Below are 26,382 nucleotides of genomic sequence, written 5' to 3' on the forward strand. Positions count from 1 at the left end.
CCAAGGTAGGCATGGTGACCTAAAGAATAACACACATTAACCATTCATTCATTCAATCCCTCTGACTGCAGCACCCTTACCCATCCTTCAGAGTGCAGGTACTGTACTTTCCACCTCCAGAACTGTAACATTCTCACTCATCCTTCAGAGTGCAGGTACTGTACTTTCCACCTCCAGAACTAACATTCTCACTCATCCTTCAGAGTGCAGGTACTGTACTTTCCACCTCCAGAACTGTAACATCCTCACTCGTCCTTCAGAGTGCAGGCACTGTACTACCACCTCCAGAACTGTAACATCCTCACCCATCCTTCAGAGTGCAGGCACTGTACTTCCCACCTCCAGAACTGTAACATCCTCACCCATCCTTCAGAGTGCAGGCACTGTACTTCCCACCTCCAGAACTGTAACATCCTCACCCATCCTTCAGGGTGCAGGCACTGTACTTCCCACCTCCAGAACTGTAACATCCTCACAGTTTGTGTGAAATGGGAAGTAATCAGGCTCAACCCAGGAAGATACCTCGAATTTACTGAATCAGGAGCCCTTCACCAGCATCAAGACAGTCCAGTTGAAGTATAAATACAAGTACAGTGGACCCTCGGCCAACGAACGCATCGTCTAACGATAAATTCATCCAACAAAGTATTTGAGCGTAAAAATTTTGGCCCGACCAACGATGAAAATCTCGACCAACATGATTCCTCCAAAACCTGTCCGTCCAGCCTGAGCGCCTCAGCTGCTCTGCCGTCATTTTTACAAGCCAGGGTGGACGGTTCCACGCGTATATTCGATAAATTTTGTATTATTCCATTGTTTTTAGTGCTTGTAACTACTAAATGAGCCACCATGGGCCCAAAGAAAGCTTCTAGTGCCAACCCTGTTGTAAAACGGGGTGAGAAATACTATCGAAATACTATTGTACCACGGTCAGCTGCTGCTGCACCACAGTCAGCTGCTGCTGCACCACAGTCAGCTGTTGCTGCTGCTGCACCACCATCAGCTGTTGCTCCACCACCATCAGCTGTTGCTCTACCACCATCAACTGTACTACTCAAAGATGTGGAGAGAGTGTTTTTGGTGTGGCTTAACAAGAAACAATTACCAAGAAACAATTAACCCCAGAGGGTTAGCCACCCAGGATAACCCAAGAAAGTCAGTGCATCATCGAGGACTGTCTAACTTATTTCCATTGGGGTCCTTAATCTTGTTCCCCAGGATGCGACCCACACCAGTCAGCTAACACCCAGGTGAACAGGAAAAAATGCCTGGAACCAGTGCTCATATTGGTGAATTTAAGGCCAGCAAAGCTTGGTTTGAGAGATTTAAGAATCGTAGTGGCATACACAGTGTGATAAGCCATGGCGAAGCTGAAAAATTCCAACCCCAACAAGTGTTCATTTGTGATGAAACAGGCCTGTTCTGGAAGAAAATGCCAAACAGGACCTACATTACTCAGGAGGAAAAGGCACTCCCAGGATACAAGCCTATGAAAGACAGGCTAACTTTTTTGTTGTGTTGTAATGCTAGTGGGAACTGCAAAGTGAAGACTTTACTAGTGTATCACTCTGAAAATCCCAGTGTTCAAGAAAAACAGTGTCTCATCACTCATCAATACTCTTCAATAAAGGTGTCATTTTAACATTTATTTATATAGTTATTGTGCATGTCTCACTGTTTTCTTTGTAGGGAAATGTATATTTCATGAAAAAGAAATAATTTTTTTAATACTTTTGGCTGTCTGGAATGGATTAATTGGATTTCCATTATTTCTTATGGGGAAAATTAATCTGACTAATGATAAATTTGCCTAAAGATAAGCTCTCTGGAATGGATTAACATCATTGGTCGAGGGTCCACTGTACAGTGGTACCTCAGGATAGGGACAGCTCAAAACTCGAACAATTATGTAAGTGTATTTATGTAAGTGCTTTTATATAAGTGTATTTTTGGGGGTCTGAAACATATTAATCTGATTTACATTATTCCTTATGATTACAAATTCGTTCGGTATGGGCACTTGAACAGCCTGCTGAAACAAAAAAAATTTGTATCCCGAGGTACCACTGTATTTCATTTTGACATAGAAACTTGATAAGGATAACTTATGCACAGTCGGGTCCCAAATTGTTAAACAGATGTACATATGTCCATCATCTCATTATCCATCTTATTATTTTCCTCGTGAACAGCACACCATGAAGGCCTTCTCACGTGCTATTTATTTTTTTAATTGGATTTGCAAAAAAAAAAAATTGCACTACAGAGAAGAACTTTATAAGAAAAATGATTGCAATACAACCCCTTAAAAGCACCTCATTTCAAGGAGTTAAATCTACTCTTCCTTTTCTCGGATCAAACTCGAATATCGTCTTTCACCATGAGTCCCTCTCATTCACCAAGTGCTATAAGATTCTCACAGGTGTGGCATTTTTCCGCGAATATATTAATTTTTTTAACACACCGGCCATCTCCCACCAAGGCGGGGTGACCCCCAAAAAGAAGAAATGAAAACTTTTCTTCTTTTCACATTCAGTAATTTATACAGAAGAAGGGGGTTACTAGCCCCTTGCTCCTGGCATTTTAGTTGCCTCTTACAAAATGCATGGCTTACAGAGGAAGGATTATTTTCCACTTCCCCATGGAAAGAATATATTAATAATATAATAATTAACTTAACCCTCGAAGGAAGTACAGTACCTTAATTCAACTTCAAGTTTATTTCTGCATGATACATTGCTTATAGTATAGGAATGGGCAACACTTGAAAGCCCATGGTTATGCAGAGCATTCTGGGTAAACTTATGCCTAACTTAAAACTACAGGGGCAATAAACATTGTATGTATGTAAGAGATAAGATTTTGTTGGGATTTTTAACCATGGAGGGTTAGCACCCAGGATATCCCAAGAAATGCAGTGTATCGTCAAGGACTGTCTGTCTTATTTCAATTGCAGTCCTCAATCTTGTCCCCCAAGATGCAACCCAAGCTAGATGACTAACACCCAGGTACCTACTTACTTGCTAGGTGAATGAGGACAGCAGGTGTAAATAAATACAGTGGACCCCCGCATAGCGACTTTAATCCGTGCAAGAGGGCTCATTGTTATGCGAAATGATCGGTATGCGAATGAATTTTCCCCATAAGAAATAATGGAAATCAAATTAATCCGTGCAAGACACCCAAAAGTATGAAAAAAAAAAATTTACCACATGAAATGTTAATTTTAATACACACAAACTGAAAAAGGCATGCACAATTACATGACACTTACTTTTATTGAAGATCTGGTGATGATTGATGGGATGGGAGGAGGGGAGAGAGAGTGTTAGTGTTTAGAAGGGGAATTCCCTTCCATTAAGACTTGAGGTGTCGAGTCCTTTTCTGGGGTTACTTCCCTTCTTCTTTTAATGCCACTAGGACCAGCTTCAGAGTCACTGGACTTCTTTCGCACAACATATCTGTCCATAGTGGCCTGTACCTCTCGTTCCTTTATGACTTCCCTAAAGTGTTTCACAACATTGTCAGTGTACAGGTTGCCAACACGGCTTGCAATAGCTGTGTGAGGGTGATTTTCATCCATGAAGGTTTGCACTTCAAGCCACTTTGCACAGATTTCCTTAATCTTTGTAGTAGGCAACTTCTTCAATTTCTCTCTCCCCTCCTCTGAACCAGTTTCCTCAGGTCTGACCTCTTGCTGTTGAAGTTGATCTATCAGCTCATCAGTGGTTAGTTCTTCATTGTCCTCCTCCACCAACTCTTCCACATCCTCCCCACTAACCTCCAACCTCAAGGACTTTCCCAATGCCACAATGGATTCCTCAACTGGCATAATCCTCTCAGGGTTAGCCTCAAACCCTTCAAAATCCCTTTTGTCTACACATTCTGGCCACAGTTTCTTCCAAGCAGAGTTCAAGGTCTTCTTAGTCACTCCCTCCCAAGCCTTACCTATAAGGTTTACACAATTGAGGATATTAAAGTGCTCTCTCCAAAACTCTCTTAGAGTCAGTTGAGTTTCTGAGGTCACTACAAAGCACCTTTCAAACAGAGCTTTTGTGTACAGTTTTTTGAAGTTTGCAATAACCTGCTGGTCCATGGGCTGCAGGAGAGGAGTGGTATTAGGAGGCAAAAACTTCACCTTAATGAATTTCATGTCCCCATAAAGTCGCTCTGCCACGTCTGTAGGATGACCAGGGGCATTGTCTAACACCAGGAGGCACTTAAGTTCTAATTTCTTTTCAGTTAGGTAATCTTTCACATTGGGGGCAAATGCATGGTGTAACCAGTCATAGAAAAAGTCCCTAGTGACCCATGCCTTACTGTTTGCCCTCCACAGCACACACAAATTCTCCTTGAGGACATTCTTTTGCCTGAACAGTCTGGGAGTTTCAGAGTGATACACTAATAAAGGCTTCACTTTGCAATCACCAGTAGCATTGGAACACATCAACAAAGTAAGCCTGTCTTTCATAGGCTTATGTCCTGGGAGTGCCTTTTCCTCCTCAGTAATGTAGGTCCTGCTTGGCATTTTCTTCCAAAACAGGCCTGTTTCATCACAATTAAACACTTGTTCAGGTTTCAGTCCTTCACTGTCTATGTACTGCTTGAATTCCTGCACATATTTTTCAGCTGCTTTGTGGTCCGAACTGGCAGCCTCACCATGCCTTATCACACTATGTATGCCACTACGCTTCTTAAATCTCTCAAACCAACCTTTGCTGGCCTTAAATTCACTCACATCATCACTAGTTGCAGGCATTTTTTTAATTAAATCCTCATGCAACTTCCTAGCCTTTTCGCTTATGATCGCTTGAGAGACGCTATCTCCTGCTAGCTGTTTTTCATTTATCCACACCAATAAGAGTCTCTCAACATCTTCCATCACTTGCGATCTCTGTTTCGAAAACACAGTTAAACCTTTGGCAAGAACAGCTTCCTTGATTGCCTTTCTGTTGCCCACAATAGTAGCGATGGTTGATTTGGGTTTCTTGTACAACCTGGCCAGGTCGGCGACACGCACTCCACTTTCATACTTTTCAATGATCTCTTTCTTCATCTCTATAGTAATTCTCACCCTTATTGCTGTAGGGTTGGCACTAGAAGCTTTCTTGGGGCCCATGGTCACTTATTTGGCAGATAAAATCACCAAAAACACTGTAATAATATGAAATGTTCCGATTGTATGCTTGGATGTTACCGCGGAGGCTGGCTGGTAAACAATGCCACCGGCGGCTGGCTAAGGGCGCACATTGGACACGTCTCGGACGAAGAGCAGTGAGCGGGTTTTTGAGCGGTATGCGAGGCAAAATTTTTGCGATAAAAGCGAGCGGTATGCGGATTGTACGTTATGTGATGGCGACGGTATGCGGGGGTCCACTGTACACCCAATGTTTTTGCCCTTGTCGGGGATTGAACCACAGACAATGTGTATGAGGCGAGAGCGTTACCTACCAGGCCACAAGTTGGGGTTCCATGCAAGGTATAAGATCTGTCCTCTTGAATCTGACTGCTCCCTATTTCCTCTGGCATTATATGACCCCTACAGGTTTACCTCTTTTTCCATAAATACAGTGGACCTCCGACATTCAATATTAATCCGTTCCTGAGACCTCATCGAATATCGAAATAATCGAAAGTCGAATTAATTTTCCCCATAAGAAATAATGGAAATCAAATTAATCCGCGCAAGACACCCAAAAATATGAAAAAAAAAAATTTTACCACATGAAATATTAAGTTTAATGCAACAGAATAATTACAATAACAACAATAACAATAGATTAATAACAACAGAATAATTGACACTTACCTTTAATGAAGATCTGGTGATGATTGATGAGATGGGAGGAGGGGAGTGTGTGGATGGTGTTAGTGTTTAGAAGAGAAATCCCCTTCCATTAGGACTTGAACTGGCAGCCTCACCATGCCTTACCACACTGTGTATGCCACTACGATTATTAAATCTTTCAAACCAACCTTTGCTGGCCTTAAATTCACTCACATCACCACTAGTTGCAGGCAATTTCTTTACCAAATCATCATGCACTCCGACACACGCACCCCACTTTCGTACTTTGCAATTATCTCTTTCTTCATTTCAATAGTCATTAGCACCTTTTTTCTCGAAGGGTTGGCACTAGAAGCTTTCTTGGGGCCCATGGTTACTTTTACTTATTTTGCAGAAACAAGCACCAAAAACAGTGATAATATGGATAATATGGAATGTACCGAATGTATCCTTAGATGTGCGCACACTGACTGGCTTGTAAACACTGGCACACACGGGGCAGTTCAGGCCACATGTGGGCACGTCTCGTACGAATCGTATCAATGTCGGGTTTTCCATCAAATGTCGAGGCGAAATTTTTGCGTTAAAATGCATCGAATGTCGGATTTATCAAATGTCGATGCCATCAAATGTCGGGGGTCCACTGTACAATAATTAATACGTAATTATAATCAACTTACTCAAAGGAAGATGAGTGAAAGGCCACGGGTCGAGGGCATGGGTTGCCACAGGGGTCGAGCACCATGGCAGCACCACTAGTGTCACACCTCAAACTGAGTGCCGCTTCCGTCGCTGGCGACACCTCACATGATGGCACGAACAACAGTGCTGTGTGCAACACAGCCGCTGCAACACAAAAGTATTATTAACATATTTTATTACACTATCACAATATTACTACTAATAGTACAAATATCTTTTTACTATTATTAGTACATATTATCATATACAGCCTCTCCTCAATTAATGACGGAGTTCCGTTTCTAAGACCACATCAGTAAACGAATTCGTCACTAAGCAAGGAACATACTATAATGGTAGTGGGTTTGTGTCAACCATCTTTGATATTGATTTAATGTCACCTTTGCACCATTTATAACATTTTCAGTATATTTTTAAATGTTTATTCAGTAGTGTACTGTATATTGTAATAAACAGCACTAATATACATTATTTAGGTATGTATACTGGTCAGAGAGCCCGTCGCATGTCCAGGTCATCTGTAAACTCGAGTCCTGGAAATGGGAAGTACAATGCCTGCACTTTAAAGGAGGGGTTTGGGATATTGGCAATTTGGAGGGACTTCTAAACTGTCGTATCTGAGCGCCTCTGCAAAGATAGTGATTATGTATGAGTGAGGTGAAAGTGTTGAATGATGATGAAAGTATTTCCTTTTTTGGGGATTTTCTTCTTTTTGGGTCACCCTGCCTCGGTGGGAGACAGCTGATTTGTTGAAAAAAAAAAATATATATATATATATATATATATATATATATATATATATATATATATATATATATATATATATATATATATATATATATATATATATATATATATAACATTGTGGCTAGCCAAAGGATCGAACCCGTGTTTTTTAGCCCACCTCATGGCGAGTGAAAATTCATGACACTCTTATCCACTGGACTGTACAATCCTACAATCGTAGGATTGTACAGTCCAGTGGTTTAGAGCGCTGTTAATTTTCACTCGCCATAACGGGGGCTGAAACTACACGAGTTCAATTCTCCGGCTAGCCACAATGTTGTTTTTGATTATGTAGTTACAATATATATACAGTTTACCTGGAGTTTACCTGGAGAGAGTTCCGGGGGTCAACGCCCCCGCGGCCCGGTCTGTGACCAGGCCTCCTGGTGGATCAGAGCCTGATCAACCAGGCTGTTGCTGCTAGCTGCATGCAAACCAACGTACGAGCCACAGCCCGGCTGGTCAGGAACCGACTTTAGGTGCTTGTCCAGTGCCAGCTTGAAGACTGCCAGGGGTCTGTTGGTAATCCCCCTTATGTATGCTGGGAGGCAGTTGAACAGTCTCGGGCCCCTGACACTTATTATTATTATAATCAAGGGGGAAGCGCTAAACCCGTAGGATTATACAGCGCCCAGGGGAGGGGGGATGTGGAAGGCATTCAGGCTTAATTCGGGGAACTGGAGCACAGATCCAATTCCTTAAATCAAGAGCCCCATCAAGGAACCTTCCATGAGGGGCTGACACTTATTGTATGGTCTCTTAACGTGCTAGTGACACCCCTGCTTTTCATTGGGGGGATGTTGCATCGTCTGCCAAGTCTTTTGCTTTCGTAGTGAGTGATTTTCGTGTGCAAGTTCAGTACTAGTCCCTCTAGGATTTTCCAGGTGTATATAATCATGTATCTCTCCCGCCTGCGTTCCAGGGAATACAGTTTTAGGAACCTCAAGCGCTCCCAGTAATTGAGGTGTTTTATCTCCGTTATGCGTGCCGTGAAGGTTCTCTGTACATTTTCTAGGTCAGCAATTTCACCTGCCTTGAAAGGTGCTGTTAGTGTGCAGTAATATTCCAGCCTAGATAGAACAAGTGACCTGAAGAGTGTCATCATGGGCTTGGCCTCCCTAGTTTTGAAGGTTCTCATTATCCATCCTGTCATTTTTCTAGCAGATGCGATTGATACAATGTTATGGTCCTTGAAGGTGAGATCCTCCGACATGATCACTCCCAGGTCTTTGACGTTGGTGTTTCGCTCTATTTTGTGGCCAGAATTTGTTTTGTACTCTGATGAAGATTTAATTTCCTCGTGTTTACCATATCTGAGTAATTTAAATTTCTCATCGTTGAACTTCATATACATGTATATTCTTTTTCTTCTTTCAACGCAACGACCACATCCTACCAAGGCGGAGTGGCCCAAAAGGAAAAACAAAATTTTCTCCTTGTAAATTTAATATATAAAGAAGAAGGGGTCACCTGCCCCTTGCTCCTGGCATTTTAGTCGCCTTTTACAACACGCATGGCCTACAGAGGAAGAACTCTGTTCCACTTCCCCATGGAGATAAGAGGAAATAAATAAGAACAAGAAATAGTAAGAAAATAGAAGAAAACCCACAAGGGTGTGTATATATATGCTTGTACATGTATGTGTAGTGTGACCTAAGTGTAAGTAGAAGTAGCAAGACGTATCTGAAATCTTGCATGTTTATGAGACAGAAAAAAGACACCAGCAATCCTACCTTCATGTAAAACAATTACAAGCTTCCGTTTTACACTCACTTGGCAGGACGGTAGTACCTCCCTGGGTGGTTGCTGTCTATCACCCTACTACCTATCTATCTATCTATATCTATATGTGTGTGTGTGTGTGTGTGTGTACTCACCTAATTGTGGTTGCAGGAGGTCGAGACTCAGCTCCTGGCCCTGAGAGTCAGCTGTGTGTGTGTATGTGTGATTATTATTATTATTATTTAATGAATAATATTTTGGGAAAATAATTCTGAATTACGAGGTTATAACTTATATTTCTTCGTCAGTTATAGGAACATAATAAATCAGCACTACAGTAAACCTACTGACCCATGATAGGTGTTACTGGCCCGTGCTACGTACCTACTATTGTTCCATTCTACGTAGGTACTACTGTTCCATTCTACGTAGGTACTGCTGTTCCATGCTACATAGGTACTATTGCTCTATGCTACGTAGCTATTGTTCCATACTACGTAAGTACTATTGTTCCATGCTACATAGGTACTATTGCTCTATGCTACGTAGGTACTATTGTTCTATGCTACGTAGGTACTATTGTTCCATGCTAAGTACTATTGTTCCATGCTACGTAGGTACTATTGTTCCATGCTAAGTACTATTGTTCCATGCTAAGTACTATTGTTCCATGCTACGTAGGTACTACTGTTCCATGCTACGTAGGTACTACTGTTCCATGCTACGTAGGTACTACTGTTCCACGCTACGTAGGTACTACTGTTCCATGCTACCTAAATACTATTCCCACTCTTATACCTGTCTGCTCCTCTAACAGGTAAAGGGCAGACAGGTACATGAGTGGGGTCAAAGGCTCTTAATACAAGGAACTAGATTATTACTATAATAAAAAAAAATGAAGCGCTAAACCTACAAGAGCCCAAGGAACTAGAGCTACCACACTAAGGTTTATAGGGCCATTGACAGTTGACGCCGTATCTTGTGGTGTTGGGGTTGTTAAGGGCCACCATGGTGCAAGCCTTCTTGTGGTTTATAGGGTCACGGACATATTACGCCGTACCGAATTGTGATTCTGGATAAACGAGGGAGAAATACTGCCCAGAAATCACAAAATCCAGAAATCACAGCTGGGCGATAAAAGGAACAGGAGGTTTTTTTTGCAAATAAAAATATGAAGAAAAAGTTCTCAATTAGGTTAGGTGGTCTCTCCTGCTTAGTCCTAGCAGACACACTACATCCTCAGTAACAGAGCTCCCACCACAAGTGTGAAATATCTGCAGAGCGGTAAAATAGAACTGGTATCTCTCCTTTAACGCGCTCTGCGGGCAGAATCAAATGAGGACAAGCATCCTGGGGTTATTTGTTATTGACGCACAACAAGAGCCAGACACACACATACCAAGGTTGGTTCAGAAGTCCAGATATAGCCTTTTAGGGCGCTAAGGGACACGAAAGATTACACCTTATTGAGACCTATTTCCCTGAGTCTGGGAAAAAATGTTGCTCCAATGTGAGCAGGATTATAAAGGAAAGCAAGTTTCCTCCGGAAAGATAAACGAGAACAACAGGTTTGCAATTGGGGTCAGGTGCACTTCCTTGCGTAAACTCTGGCAGAGTCGGCCACCCAAAACAAAGTCAAGAACAGCAGGTTTTCGATCGGCCTAGAAGGAATTTATGTTAGACCCCCCCCCCCCCCCTAAAAAAACAATTGCTTAGAAGTCTGATGGTGACACACGTCTGGGAGGACGGGAATGATAAAACATGGAAAATTCGTCACTGATGCTCAAGGCTCGGGTAGAAGGAGACGTCCTCACTTCACCAAAGCCAGCACAGAAATCCTTAGGTCAGGTGGGTCCCACACCTTAAGAACAATTGTAGATTCAGACATCCTACTATCTGAGTCGGCAAACAGGCTTTCCCCAAGCCTTGAAAATCCTCATAGCGAAAATTATTATTATTATAATCAAAAAGAAGCGCTAAGCCACAACATAGCGAAAAATAAAACGAAGCTGATGAAAAGCGCCCCAGATCAACTGTCCAGCGGGCTAGGCATGGTGAGGACAGACGCCCTAGAGAGAGAATTTGGAATTTATCACTGATATTCAGGACCAGATAGAGTGAGACGTCTGCACTCCAGCAACGCCGGTGCTAAAATCCTACCCTCCTCTGCCATGGATAAATCATTTTAATTTCTTTGTTGGGTGTTTATAGGGCCACCAAAGCTTAAGCCGCATAATCCCTAAATAATAATAACGGTACATTTATTTCAAGTAATCCATGATAAAAATACACAATTTGAAAACCCATAGTATGCACAGGACTTCTTGCAAAATTTATATTTAGGTTTTGTGTACATAAATATTATTTTACAATGGTCTTGGGCAATCTAGGATAACCCAGTAAAGTCACTGCGACTTATTTTCATTTGGGTCCCTGAAAAAATAGAACTGTGACAGTTTCTGCAGAAGAAATTGTGCCCAGAGTAAAGCAGGAATTGGGAAGAAAACAATAATCCCCTTCAAGAAGACAAACGGCAACAAAAAGTTCTCATTTAGGTCAGACGAACCCACACTTAAACCTCGGCAGAGCTAGATGCCCACACTGCTCTGAGGCAGCAACTTTTGGCCGCCCACACTGCACTGAGTCAGCACCCTTCTGCCGCCCACACTCCACTGAGTCAGCACCCTTCTGCCGCCCACACTCCACTGAGTCAGCACCCTTCTGCCGCCCACACTCCACTGAAGCAGCAACCTTTGGCCGCCCACACTGCACTGAGTCAGCACCCTTCTGCCGCCCACACTTCACTGAGGTAGCAACCTTCTGCCGCCCACTCTCCACTGAGTCAGCACCCTTCTGCCGCCCACACTCCACTAAGTCAGCAACCTTCTGCCGCCCACATTCCACTGAATCAGCACCCTTCTGCCGCCCACACTCCACTAAGTCAGCAACCTTCTTCTGCCCATATTCTACCGAGTCATACACCGGCTTCTTCCATGGCCGTAGAAATCTTAAGAGGGGCGAGGCATTGATGTACGGTGCCCCTACCAATTGCCCAGCTGGGTATAATAAAGGCAAGCATCCCGGGGAGAGAGTGGGAGAATTCATCACAGAATCTCAGGGCAGGGCTAGAGTGAGACGTCCCCCACACGCCAATACCTGCACTGAAATTCATTAAGTTAAACCTAATCTTCATTGCTCATTGGGGGTCTGATATAGACCACTGTGACCTTTGTAATCCTGTGGTTTTTTTTTGCGCTACTGTTCACAGACGGGATGATCATGGGGTTCACAATAAATTAGCTGCTCAGGCGATACAATTTAAACTTAATCTCTTCTTGTTAGGCTCGGGAATGTGTCTGTGAATCGCTGCGGTAGAATCATTTACACCGAGCCTCGTGTTGTTGCTCTTAGATTGTTTAATAGGTTGCCAGTGACTTACAAGAATCTGTTCATGATTTTAAGGCTCAGTTGACAACACATCTCTTTTATGGAGCTTATGAGTCTGGTGAGCATACAGTCACTCTTGGATATACACTGAAGTATATTTCTTCAACGCTGTTGATGCGTTTGTCTTGGTAAACAAACCATGTAACGGGTGGGATTTCAACTCATGGTAATTATTATAATCAAAAAGAATTATAATCAAAAAGAAAACTCATGGTAAGCGGGTCGTAAAACTGGAGGCAAGTGCATAAGCCACTGCGTCAGCTGGCTAGTGGCTTACGCAATGGGGTGGATGACTCACTTGCCATGGGTTCTAACCCCATCCCTACCATTATTTGTTTCCAATCTTGTTATTACGATTTGGTAAGTTATGTTATCAAGTGATTTAAAAGAACAAACCCCAAAGAGTAAAAAAAAATTCCAAATTGCTATTGTTTCTAGGGCCACTGATACCTTCAGCAGTATAGTGCCCTGCTTCCATTATTATAATCATAGGGGAGCGCTAAACCTACAGGATTATACAGCGCATGTGGGGGGATGGAAGGCATTCAGGCTCAATTCAGGGAACCGGATCACAGATCCAATTCCCTAGATCAAGAGCCCCTCACCAACGCCAAGGCACCTCCCTTGAGAGGTAGCCCTGCTTCCAGATGTAAGAGAAATAAATAATGCCCAGAACTGGATAATGAGAGGAAACCGAACAGGAGTTTCCTTTGAATATAGAAACGGTAACAAAATGATACCAAATAGGTCTCCTGAAGTCGGTGAAGGTGGCTTTTTGATCCAAGGAAATGAACTTGACCTTCCCTTGCTTAAATCAAGCTTGATTGCCTCCTATGACCCCAGGATGTATGACTCATATATATTTAGCTCTCCCCTCCTGAATGTAATAATAATATTCCAAATTAGGTTAGGTGGACTCCCTGCCCTTAGCCCCAACAGAGCGGAACGACTACAGTCCCACTTGAATCAGTAACCGGCGTTTCACAGAAGCCGGTAAAAATGGGGCTTTTAATGTATCCATGTAGGCAGAATAAGGTGAGGATAAGTATCTCAGGAAGAGTGGGAAAAATTTGCCACCAAATACTCAGAATAGTGAGACGTCTGCACCCCACCAAGGCAAGCCAGAAAGCAGATAAAATTTAATCACCTTGTTGTTGTTGGTTTGGAGGGCCACCACAGCTTACGTTGTATTGAGCAGCAGGTTTACTGGTCCATGCCAAGCAAGCTCAGCTCAAACCCACCCACACCCACTTCTGTACCTGTCCAACCTAAATTTCAAGCTATCCAAGGCTCTCGTTTCAATGGAAGTTTGTTCCCCTCATCTACAACTTTGCTGAAACTCGATTAAAAAAATATATTGCTCAAATTTCGGCGGGAATTAGAAAGGAAATAAGACTTCCTCTGGCAACAGAAACGGAAACAACTGCTCTTAAGTAAGTCAAATAGATATCTTTAGATAAATCCCGTCAGAGCCAGATGACCACACATATCCCAATTGCTCACAGAGCTGTGTATAATGACAAACGTCCCGGGAAGAGAACGAGGAAAATTGTCACTGATGCTGAGGACGGTAGAACACGACACATTATCAAGGACTTAATATTGAGAAATCACGAAAGAGCTTGGATGTTCACTATTTTTCACAGTGGTTTTTTTTTGCATATTGTGATATCACCTGTTTAATGTGATCTTGTTACATTTATTAAGTATATGAAGTTATTGTAAAATATGAAATAACTAATATTTCTAGCGATGTAACAACGGTCAGTGGAGAACGATACCCATTCTGACCTCTGTAATACTGTTTTTTTTTTTCACTGCCGTTCACAGGACGAGCTGCGGGTGCACAATAATGTAGCCGCTTATAAGACACAACTAAAAAAAGCTAAAGACTACTGCTGAAGTCCCTAAGCTTTTTCTTTTATTTCTTTGTCCGAATACTCTGAATACTCAGGGCTTTCTGAATGCGTACCTAAATGTCACCCTTCTCTGTGCAAACATTGTATCATGTTGAAATAAAGAATCTTTAATCTTTAACAAGGTCACCACAGCTTAAATTGTTTTGAGACATGCTTTCCAGTTTCTGGGGACGAAATTGTGCCCACAGCTGAAAGGAAACTGGGAAGGGAACAGGACTTTTTTGAGAATAGAGACGGGAACAAAAACTTTCCACTTAGTCAGGTGAGCCCACCTTAAAATCGGATCCCGGACAGATGACCGACGGACACTTGGCCGAACGGACATTTCACTGAATGGCCAAATGGCCGAACTGGGATTCATCACAGCATGTTTCCCAAACATTAAAAAGAAATAAAAACAAAATTAAAAAGAACATAAAATAGCAAACCTAACCTAACCCCAACAGTAACCTAACCTTAACATAACCTAACCTTAACTTAACCTAACTTAACCTAACCTAACCTAACCTAACCTAACCTAACCTAACCTAACCTAACCTGTCACCTAACCTCACCTAACCTAACCCCTAACCTAACCTAACCTTAACCTAACCTAACCTAACCTTAAACTAACTTAACCCAACCTAACCTTAAACTAACCCAATTATCCGTTCGGCTGTATGTCTGATCAGTGAAATATCTGTCGGTCATCGTCCGGGTATTTTTAAATCAAGGCAGCGTCAACATCCACTGAGTAAACAACCGGCTTCTTCCAGGCCGTAGAAATCCTCAGAGCAGACAGGACCCCAATGGATATGTCACTTGTCCGATTTTTTTTTTTTGGGGGGAAGGGGTTGTCCTAGGTAATTTACACATATATTAAACTATGTATGATAACTGTACTTACGTGTACCTGTACCTAAATAAGCTTATTTACTCATGTATGGCGTCCTGACTAACTCTCAGGGAGAGAGCTGAGAAAATTCGTCACCGATGATCAGGGCGAAGAAACTGCCTAATTACTTTCCATTCACCAAGTACTGTATGACACTTACGGGTTTAGTGCTTCACCATTAATAATAATAATAAATGTCTAATGAAACCTTTCCTCGACTCTCTCTCTCTCTCCCTCTCTCTCTCTCTCTCTCTCTCTCTCTCTCTCTCTCTCTCTCTCTCTCTCTCTCTCTCTCTCTCTCTTCTTCCTTTATACATCGTTGTCTCTCACCAAAGACCACAAATTCCTTCTTCTCAATTTCTGCCACTCTCACACAGTCACCTGCCTGTCTTACACAGTCACCTGCCTGTCTCACAGTCACCTGCCTGTCTCACACAGTCACCTGCCTGTCTTACACAGTCACCTGCCTGTCTTACACAGTCACCTGCCTGTCTCACAGTCACCTGCCTGTCTCACACAGTCACCTGCCTGTCTCACACAGTCACCTGCCTGTCTTACACAGTCACCTGCCTGTCTTACACAGTCCCCTGCCTGTCTTACACAGTCACCTGCCTCTCTTACACAGTCACCTGTCTATCTTACACAGTCACCTGTCTGTCTTACACAGTCACCTGCCTGTCTCACACAGTCACCTGCCTGTCTCACACAGTCACCTGCCTGTCTCACACAGTCACCTGCCTGTCTCACACAGTCACCTGCCTGTCTCACAGTCACCTTCCTGTCTCACACAGTCACCTGCCTGTCTCACAGTCACCTGTCTGTCTTACACAGTCACCTTGTGGAAAATACTGTATATATTTTCCAGAAATTCAGTATTTATATGTAAATAAATGGCCATACTGTATTTAATAATATTTATGTCATAGAAAACGGAGAGTCGCGTCTGCGCAGAAGGAGACTCGCCATTTTGGTTTTTGAATTTTGTACAAACGTTGGTGTAATGGGAAGAATTTTTCGTGATCTAGAGGTTAAAATTGTTGACACCTCTCAAATAGGAGGTGAAATTGTTGGATGTGCATTCCTGCATAACTTGAGATATCAGACGACTGGACAAGACAGCTCCAGGAACCTCAGATAAGCTCTCTAGATTTGTGTATAATTCTGGCCAGTGTTTTCATAAATTTAGTTAGTGAGGTTTTTCTGAGTATGATACAACTTAATATCCAGTCAAATTGGTGAGTGATATTAAGATATATTTTCCTTCTGTTATGTATATGTGAATTTATATACAATAATTTTTTTAATTTACAGTCCACAAATTTATATATTTACCAGTATTCCTGGTGTATGTATATTTCATTTAATTAATAGGTCCAGAGCAACTTGTGGATATGACAGTGGTAGGTATCGAAGGGGGACATTTTTTGCGACCTAGGTGTCCCAAATTCCTACTTGTCTATGTAACATTGATAAATAATAATTATCTTTGTTATCATTTACTGTTATGTACATAATTAGTTACATTCATATAAATGCAATTTTCCACACACCGGTCTGTCTCACACAGTCACCTGTCTGTCTTACACAGTCACCTGCCTGTCTTACACAGTCACCTGCCTGTCTTACACAGTCACCTGCCTGTCTTACACAGTCACCTGCCTGTCTTACACAGTCACCTGCCTGTCTTACACAGTCACCTGCCTGTCTTACACAGTCACCTGTCTGTCTTACACAGTCACCTGTCTGTCTTACACAGTCACCTGCCTGTCTTACACAGTCACCTGCCTGTCTTACACAGTCACCTGCCTGTCTTACACAGTCACCTGCCTGTCTTACACAGTCACCTGCCTGTCTTACACAGTCACCTGCCTGTCTTACACAGTCACCTGTCTGTCTTACACAGTCACCTGCCTGTCTTACACAGTCACCTGCCTGTCTTATACAGCCACCTGCCTCTCTCACACAGTCACCTGCCTCGCTCACACAGCCACCTGCCTTTCTTACACAGTCACCTACCTGTCTTACACACTCATCTGCCTCTCTCACACAGTCACCTGCCTGTCTTACACACTCACCTGTCCCTCTCACACACTCACCTGCCCCTCTCACACAGTCCCCTACCTCTCTCACACAATCACCTGCCTCTCTTACACAATCACCTGCCTCTTTCACACACTCACCTGCCTGTCTTACACAGTCACCTGCCCGTCACACAGTCCCCTACCTCTCTCACACAGTCCCCTATCTCAGAGTCCCAAGACTCACCAAATAGCATGCAGACGACAGTGATGGGCCTGTAATGCCCCAGTCTGTCAGCCAAGATGCCCACCAGCGGGGGTCCCACCAGCGAAGTGAGAGGAAGTACTGAGTTGATCCACGTGATTTCCTGGATACTGAGACCCATGTACCTCATGTGGATGGTCAGGAACGGCATCAGACATCCCAGCGCTGTTGAAAACAAGATAAGATAAGATTTCGTTCGGATTTTTAACCCCGGAGGGTTAGCCACCCAGGATAACCCAAGAAAGTCAGTGCGTCATCGAGGACTGTCTAACTTATTTCCATTGGGGTCCTTAATCTTGTCCCCCAGGATGCGACCCACACCAGTCGACTAACACCCAGGTACCTATTTGCTGCTAGGTGAACAGGACAACAGGTGTAAGGAAACATGTCGAATGTATCCACCCGCCGGGAATCGAACCCGGGCCCTCCGTGTGTGAAGCGGGAGCTTTAGCCACCAGGCCACCGGGCCACCAACAAACATATATGTAATACTCTCCAGTGGAAGGTCTCGGCCAGATGACTAAAAGTTCCATCTGCAGGTCATCACATGACTAACACCCGCGTCAGGAAACACATGTCATGTTTGCTGACAAATATTATACTCTCGTGAAGGGCCATGACATTTGTAACACCTGGGAATCTTTTTTGAAGACGTTTCGGCCTCCAGTAGCTCCGTTTTATTCAATACATTCACACACGGACACTATAGAAGACAGTGAAAAATGCCATATCTGTACAGTGGGAAAAAAATTGAATTTCCTCAAAAAATCTCAAAAAAGCAATATAAAAAATGTGAAAATATTACGGAATATATATATATATATATATATATATATATATATATATATATATATATATATATATATATATATCTATATATATATATGTCGTGCCGAATAGGCAGAAGTTGCGATCTTGGCTTAAATAGCAACGTTCATCTTGCCATAAAGGACAAGCGAAAATTTGTGTATGCAATAATTTCGCCAAAATCATTCTTAAGCTAACGAAAAAAATATATTTCATTGTGTTTAATATTAAATTATTGTAAACAAATCTAAAATATATTTAGTTGGGTTAGGCCAAAATAAATTGCTCTTGTTATAATAAGGTTAGGTAAGTTTTCTAAGACTCTTTTATTGCAAAATTAATAATTTTTACATTAATATTAATGAAAAAATATATCTTTAAACATATAAGAGAAATTTTACAAAGGACTTAATTTTAAATGAGTTCTTGCTAATTGACCAGTTTTACATATTCGGCACGATATATATATATATATATATATCTATATATATATATATATATATATATATATATATATATATATATTTCATTTAATATCAAATAATAAGATTTTGTTCAATTTGTCCCTTCAAAATTATGATTATATATATGGTATTAATACCGGTAAATTCTCTCGATACATCAAATACCTTTCATAGTCCAGCTTCAGTTCACGACTCGAATTTGAAAAAGACATGTACAAAAATACAGGGAAATAGTTTACAGAGTGTATGTAGCAGTCTGTGTGATGTATCTGTTATCTTACGTGTCTGTGAGACGGTATAATAAATGTTAAGAGAAGTCTGTGATCCGTCTGTTGTTGTGTGTGTTCACGTGACAGAAAGCTGTGATATTACATCGTTCCAGAGTGGAAAATGTTTAACGTGGTTCCATTTTCTCCTGACAAGACAGGAATACCTCACGTGTCTGGACACTACGAGTGTAATCTGTCAGTGGACTCGAACCAGGGACAGCTAGATGGCTGTCTCACACCTGTACCATGATAACACACAAAGTAAACATGACACCTTGTTTACGCATGTTTTTAGTCATGTTAGTGTTATTTTTTCATTTCCTCTCATGTCATTATTCTCGGAAGCTGAAAGAGAATTAAACACCAGAGTGTCATGCGGTTCAACCCGAAGGTAAAGACAAAAATACAATATTATTTGCAAAATTATAAACGTCAGCCTCACCTCCGTAAAAAGTAAAGAGAAGAAGCTTCAGTAAGATGAGGTTTTTGTTGACACACGCCATTGTTGTCTGTTGCTCCAGCTTGTTAGGTGAGTAGTACGTCAGGTATGACTGATGAGTGTGGTAGTGTAGGATGGCTGGTATACATACACTTGCTGGAGAACGAACCTTCCAACTTGTCTAGAACCTTAATTAAAATGTGTTTTGTACGCTTCAGGAAACAGGTTGTAGACGTGTGTAGACTCGACGCTGGTAGACAACACATGTAGGACACCCAGTGAGGAGTCTTAGTGAGGTGAATCTTCGGGACGGAATATGGGAGTGAAAGGTGTGTGTGAGTGTGTGTGTGTGTGTGTGTGTGTGTGTGTGTGTGTGTGTGTGTGTGTGTGTGTGTGTGTGTGTGTGTGTGTGTTTAGTTCAGGTCATCAGGATGACGTGCTACTGCTGGTGCTGCTGCTGCTGGTGCTGGTGCTGGTTCTGGTGCTGGTGGTGGTGCTGCTGGTGCTGGTGCTGCTGCTGCTGCTGGTGCTGGTGCTGCTGCTGCTGGTGCTGCTGCTGCTGGTGCTGCTGCTATACAACTCTTCCTCAGCACTCATGGCCACTCTGCTTTAAACTTCTCCAGCTATACATCTGTAAAACATAAACAACACAAACTTAATTCACTGCCCAACTTAAGTCTCCAGTGGAAATAAGTTACTTTGTCTGACCTTTTTTTAGGGTTATCGTAGGTTCTCTACACGTATGCTGCTATTATTATTATTGTACCCACGAACAAGTGGTATTGTTCAATAACGACACTGCGACTAGCCAAGGAATCGAACCCATGCTGCTTTGGCCTGCCTCATGGTGGGCGAAAACCCATGACGCCTTAATCCACGGGACCATACAGTTCTTAAAAGTAGCGCATCCAGCAGAACTGGGTGTTGTACTCCCGACGTCATGAGTTTTCACCCACCATGAGGCAAGCCAAAGCAGCATGGGTTCGACTCCTTGGCTAGTCGCAGTGTTGTTATTGATATGATAATCTATGTAACTGTATTTGTGAATACCCGAAAAAACTTAGCCTACAAAATTCTGGACACTATTGTTGACTCCCCAAATCGTCATAACACGATTGTCAACAATCCACGGAACGGGTGGGGTTTGTACTCATGGTGAGTGTCTCCCGACACAGGTCTCTAGTGTTGTTTTGAGTGTCAGTGAACAACAGTGTCTTCTGACACTGGTCTTTGTGGCGAGTGTCAGTACACAAGACTCCTGACACTGGTCTTAGTGGCGTGTGTCAGTACATAAGACTCCTGACACTGGTCTTAGTGGCGTGTGTCAGTAGACAAGACACAAGACTCCTGACACTGGTCTTAGTGGCGTGTGTCAGTAGACAAGACTCCTGACACTGGTCTTAGTGGTGTGTGTCAGTAGACAAGACACCTGACACTGGTCTTAGTGGTGTGTGTCAGTAGACAAGACTCCTGACACTGGTCTTAGTGGCGTGTGTCAGTAGACAAGACTCCTGACACTGGTCTTAGTGGCGTGTCAGTAGACAAGACACCTGACACTGGTCTTAGTGGCGTGTGTCAGTACACAGACTCCTGACACTGGTCTTAGTGGCGTGTCAGTAGACAAGACACCTGACACTGGTCTTAGTGGCGTGTGTCAGTAGACAAGACTCCTGACACTGGTCTTAGTGGCGTGTGTCAGTAGACAAGACTCCTGACACTGGTCTTAGTGGCGTGTGTCAGTAGACAAGACTCCTGACACTGGTCTTAGTGGTGTGTGTCAGTAGACAAGACTCCTGACACTGGTCTTAGTGGCGTGTGTCAGTAGACAAGACTCCTGACACTGGTCTTAGTGGTGTGTGTCAATAGACAAGACTCCTGACACTGGTCTTAGTGGCGTGTGTCAGTAAACAAGACTCCTGACACTGGTTTTAGTGGCGTGTGTCAGTAGACAAGACTCCTGACACTGGTCTTAGTGGCGTGTGTCAGTAGACAAGACTCCTGACACTGGTCTTAGTGGTGTGTGTCAGTAGACAAGACTCCTGACACTGGTCTTAGTGGTGTGTGTCAGTAGACAAGACTCCTGACACTGGTCTTAGTGGCGTGTGTCAGTAAACAAGACTCCTGACACTGGTCTTAGTGTCGTGTGTCAGTAGACAAGACTCCTGACACTGGTCTTAGTGGCGTGTGTCAGTACACAAGACTCCTGACACTGGTCTTAGTGGCGTGTGTCAGTACACAAGACTCCTGACACTGGTCTTAGTGGCGTGTCAGTAGACAAGACACCTGACACTGGTCTTAGTGGCGTGTGTCAGTAGACAAGACTCCTGACACTGGTCTTAGTGGCGTGTGTCAGTAGACAAGACTCCTGACACTGGTCTTAGTGGCGTGTGTCAGTAGACAAGACTCCTGACACTGGTCTTAGTGGCGTGTGTCAGTAGACAAGACTCCTGACACTGGTCTTAGTGGCGTGTGTCAGTAGACAAGACTCCTGACACTGGTCTTAGTGGCGTGTGTCAGTAGACAAGACTCCTGACACTGGTCTTAGTGGCGTGTGTCAGTAGACAAGACTCCTGACACTGGTCTTAGTGGCGTGTGTCAGTAGACAAGACTCCTGACACTGGTCTTAGTGGCGTGTGTCAGTAGACAAGACTCCTGACACTGGTCTTAGTGGCGTGTGTCAGTAGACAAGACTCCTGACACTGGTCTTAGTGGTGTGTGTCAGTAGACAAGACTCCTGACACTGGTCTTAGTGGCGTGTGTCAGTAAACAAGACTCCTGACACTGGTTTTAGTGGCGTGTGTCAGTAGACAAGACTCCTGACACTGGTCTTAGTGGCGTGTGTCAGTAGACAAGACTCCTGACACTGGTCTTAGTGGCGTGTGTCAGTAGACAAGACTCCTGACACTGGTCTTAGTGGCGTGTGTCAGTAGACAAGACTCCTGACACTGGTCTTAGTGGCGTGTGTCAGTAGACAAGACTCCTGACACTGGTCTTAGTGGTGTGTGTCAGTAGACAAGACTCCTGACACTGGTCTTAGTGGCGTGTGTCAGTAAACAAGACTCCTGACACTGGTTTTAGTGGCGTGTGTCAGTAGACAAGACTCCTGACACTGGTCTTAGTGGCGTGTGTCAGTAGACAAGACACCTGACACTGGTCTTAGTGGTGTGTGTCAGTAGACAAGACTCCTGACACTGGTCTTAGTGGCGTGTGTCAGTAGACAAGACTCCTGACACTGGTCTTAGTGGCGTGTGTCAGTACACAAGACTCCTGACACTGGTCTTAGTGGCGTGTGTCAGTACACAAGGCTCCTGACACTGGTCTTAGTGGCGTGTGTCAGTAGACAAGACTCCTGACACTGGTCTTAGTGGCGTGTGTCAGTACACAAGGCTCCTGACACTGGTCTTAGTGGCGTGTGTCAGTACACAAGACTCCTGACACTGGTCTTAGTGGCGTGTGTCAGTACACAAGACTCCTGACACTGGTCTTAGTGGTGTGTGTCAGTAGACAAGACTCCTGACACTGGTCTTAGTGGCGTGTGTCAGTAGACAAGACTCCTGACACTGGTCTTAGTGGCGTGTGTCAGTACACAAGGCTCCTGACACTGGTCTTAGTGGCGTGTGTCAGTACACAAGACTCCTGACACTGGTCTTAGTGGCGTGTGTCAGTACACAAGACTCCTGACACTGGTCTTAGTGGCGTGTGTCAGTACACAAGACTCCTGACACTGGGTCACCCCAGCTAAGTCTCAATAATCACAGGATCACTACGTATTAGAGTGTCGTAATTACTCTTCCCCTACGACAACCTTAAGTAATATCTCAGACCATAAGCTACGATACGGTTTTTTGGGTTTAAAACCACGACAAAAAAAGTCTAGTCTGCATGTTACCTGTTCACCACCAAGCAGAAATACTTCAATATCTACAATAGTGATTAAAGTCTGAGGATATATACGTGGTTTTCGCCCACCATGGGGCGGGCCAAAACAACATGGGTTCGAATCCTTGGTTAATCACAGTGTTGTTATTGATCAATATCACTCGTTCGTGGTTACAATAACATAAAATACTGCTCGTTGGGCTAGTACACTCAACACGGAGCAGAATGAAATTAGCTGAGAGGCACCCACACCACCGTATGTCCTCGGATGACGATAAAACACCTCGCTTGGCTGAGTGCGTCATTCTTGTAGGGTCTGGTGGTCCTGTGGGTTAGAGGGTCATGTGGTTTTCGCTCACAATGAGTCGGGCCAAAACAACATGGGTTCGAATCCTTGGCTAGTCACAGTGTTATATATATATATATATATATATATATATATATATGTATATATGTATATATTTGTATATACATATATATATATACACATATATACACACACACACACACACACACACACACACACACACACTGAGATAATTAAAATTTGCCACCGAAGTGGCTAGTTTATTGTGCACCCCATATCTATCCTGTGGATGGTAGCGTAAGAGCCTAGTCCTTCTGGCCTAGGAACTAGACCCCAAAAGGGGTAACAGGAGTAGACATATACATCTTAAGGTGTATATATATCCTGGGGGATAATACAGACATAACATACACATCTCCAACACAGAATACTCAGAAGGCTGGTTTGCGGGACCTGCCATCACAGCAGCAGTACCAGCCCACGCGGACAACGTTCTGCCTTAACAAAAAAACTAGTGGAGAAACCGGAACTACTGGTTCTTCAGTGGCACTTGTTGGAGACGGTGGAGACTATCAAACTTCACCCCAGTGTTACAAGCTTTATCTTTACTAGCAGAGCCACACTGCTGGCAAAATTAATAAGGATCCCACTTGAAATAAGTCCCGTAGCTGGGTTGGTAGCGCACTCAGTTCGCATTCTGAGGTCTGGGGGTCGATCCCTGGTACGGGTGGAAACATTAGGATGTGTTTCCTTAAGACACCTGCTGTCCATGTTCACCTAGCAGTAAAATAGGTACCTGGGTGATAGTGGACTGGTGTGGGTCGCATCCTGGGACAAAACTGACCTAATTTGCGGGAAATGCTCAGCATAACAATGGACTTTCTATATAGTAGTACGTCACTGATGTCAGCTATGGTCTGTACACATGCATTTGTAGAAATATAGATTATTATTATTATTATTATTATTCTCTGATTTTTTCGATTATGCTTGGTAATTCACACAGGATAGTAATTGTGCGGTTCCTTGATAATGTGAGAAATCACGAAAGCGCTTGGAAGTTCACTATTTTTCACAGTGGTTGTTTTGCATACTGTGAAATCACCTGTTGACTGTGACATTATTGCAACAATAATTGTGCTTATGGATGGTAAGTTGCGAGAACTGCTCGCAGGAGTAAGTTGTTCCAAACGCAGACACATATTTCAATGTCTCTTCAAAGTGAGGAAATTCATAATTGTTTATGTAATGTTTATATACCTCAAGCAATGGGAGGTTGTTGTAGCAAATTTTCAGTTTATCAGCGCTCTACAACTGAATGATTTCGTGTTGTAGGTTATAAGGCACATCATCAGCTGGTTCCACAGTCAACGGTGTAGCAGAGATGCTCGGTTCTATTTGTTTACATTTCATGTTCTTGACTCTTTTATTAAGTGCCCCAATTAGTTTCTCACATTCACCAGCACACTGAAGTGTCGTAGAAGACTTTTATCCTTCCAGAGTGGGGAAATGTATCGTGTTATTCCAGTCTTGGCAGGGCCAGACCAAATGATCCCAGAGGTTTCAATACGGCCCTCGGGCCGTATTGAAGCCGGACGTTTCCCACCCCTGCACAGATTATCCTATCAACAGTATGACAAGTTATACCACAATAGTATGACAGTCTCCCAGCAACATTGATATGTTGCAAACTAACTACAAACTGTGACGTTGAAAGTTGCAGAAGCCACGATTTGTGACGTTCCAACTTATTTTTTTTTCACAGACAAAAATCCTCTGGTGACACAGTGTTTACCTGGTCTGGTTCTTGGCCCTCTACACCTTCCTTCAGCTATGGAGATGGAGTAATGTACTGTAACAATCCAAAGATTTTCTTGCAGATCTGATCTTTGTTCTATCTAGGCTGGAATATTGCTGCACACTAACAGCACCTTTCAAGGCAGGTGAAATTGCTGACCTAGAAAATGTACAGAGAACCTTCACGGCGCGCATAACGGAGATAAAACACCTCAATTACTGGGAGCGCTTGAGGTTCCTAAACCTGTATTCCCTGGAACGCAGGCGGGAGAGATACATGATTATATACACCTGGAAAATCCTAGAGGGACTAGTACCGAACTTGCACACGAAAATCACTCACTACGAAAGCAAAAGACTTGGCAGACGATGCACCATCCCCCCAATGAAAAGCAGGGGTGTCACTAGCACGTTAAGAGACCATACAATAAGTGTCAGGGGCCCGAGACTGTTCAACTGCCTCCCAGCATACATAAGGGGGATTACCAACAGACCCCTGGCAGTCTTCAAGCTGGCACTGGACAATCACCTAAAGTCAGTTCCTGATCAGCCGGGCTGTGGCTCGTACGTTGGTTTGCGTGCAGCCAGCAGCAACAGCCTGGTTGATCAGGCTCTGATCCACCAGGAGGCCTGGTCACAGACCGGGCTGCGGGGGCGTTGACCCCCGGAACTCTCTCCAGGTAAACTACACGATGGTTGTGTTAGGTTTAATGTCTATCTACTACACGAGGGTCATTAAGGCTGCATGTTACCTTTACACCACCAGTCAAGATTACTTTAATACCCAAAATAGTAATTACAGTAAATTCACAGCATATATAACAGATATATACCTCTCAGTGTATATGTTTTAAAGGGTTAGGTAACGTAAGGTTAGGTTCGTTAGGTAACGTAAGGTT

General features: G+C 43.2%; 2 protein-coding genes across 9 annotated transcripts in view; one reads left to right on the top strand and one right to left on the bottom strand.

Annotated features, from left to right (window-relative positions):
- The window catches only part of LOC128699828 (torsin-1B), a 287,527-nt gene that overhangs the window by 41,237 nt on the left and 219,908 nt on the right, over positions 1–26,382 (top strand). The window lies entirely within an intron of this gene.
- Positions 1–26,382, bottom strand: part of LOC128699829 (major facilitator superfamily domain-containing protein 6) — a 229,660-nt gene that overhangs the window by 39,886 nt on the left and 163,392 nt on the right. The window contains exons 3-5 of the mRNA XM_070102378.1: positions 19,504–20,131; positions 17,504–17,686; positions 6,469–6,634 (exon numbers count right to left, since the gene is read on the bottom strand). Of these exons, the coding sequence (XP_069958479.1) occupies positions 6,469–6,634; positions 17,504–17,686; positions 19,504–19,564 (410 nt within the window). The 5' untranslated portion in view covers positions 19,565–20,131. The remainder of the gene's footprint in view (positions 1–6,468; positions 6,635–17,503; positions 17,687–19,503; positions 20,132–26,382) is intronic.

The sequence above is a fragment of the Cherax quadricarinatus genome, chromosome 81 (assembly GCF_038502225.1).
Source record: "Cherax quadricarinatus isolate ZL_2023a chromosome 81, ASM3850222v1, whole genome shotgun sequence".
Classification (NCBI taxonomy): Eukaryota; Metazoa; Arthropoda; class Malacostraca; order Decapoda; family Parastacidae; genus Cherax; species Cherax quadricarinatus.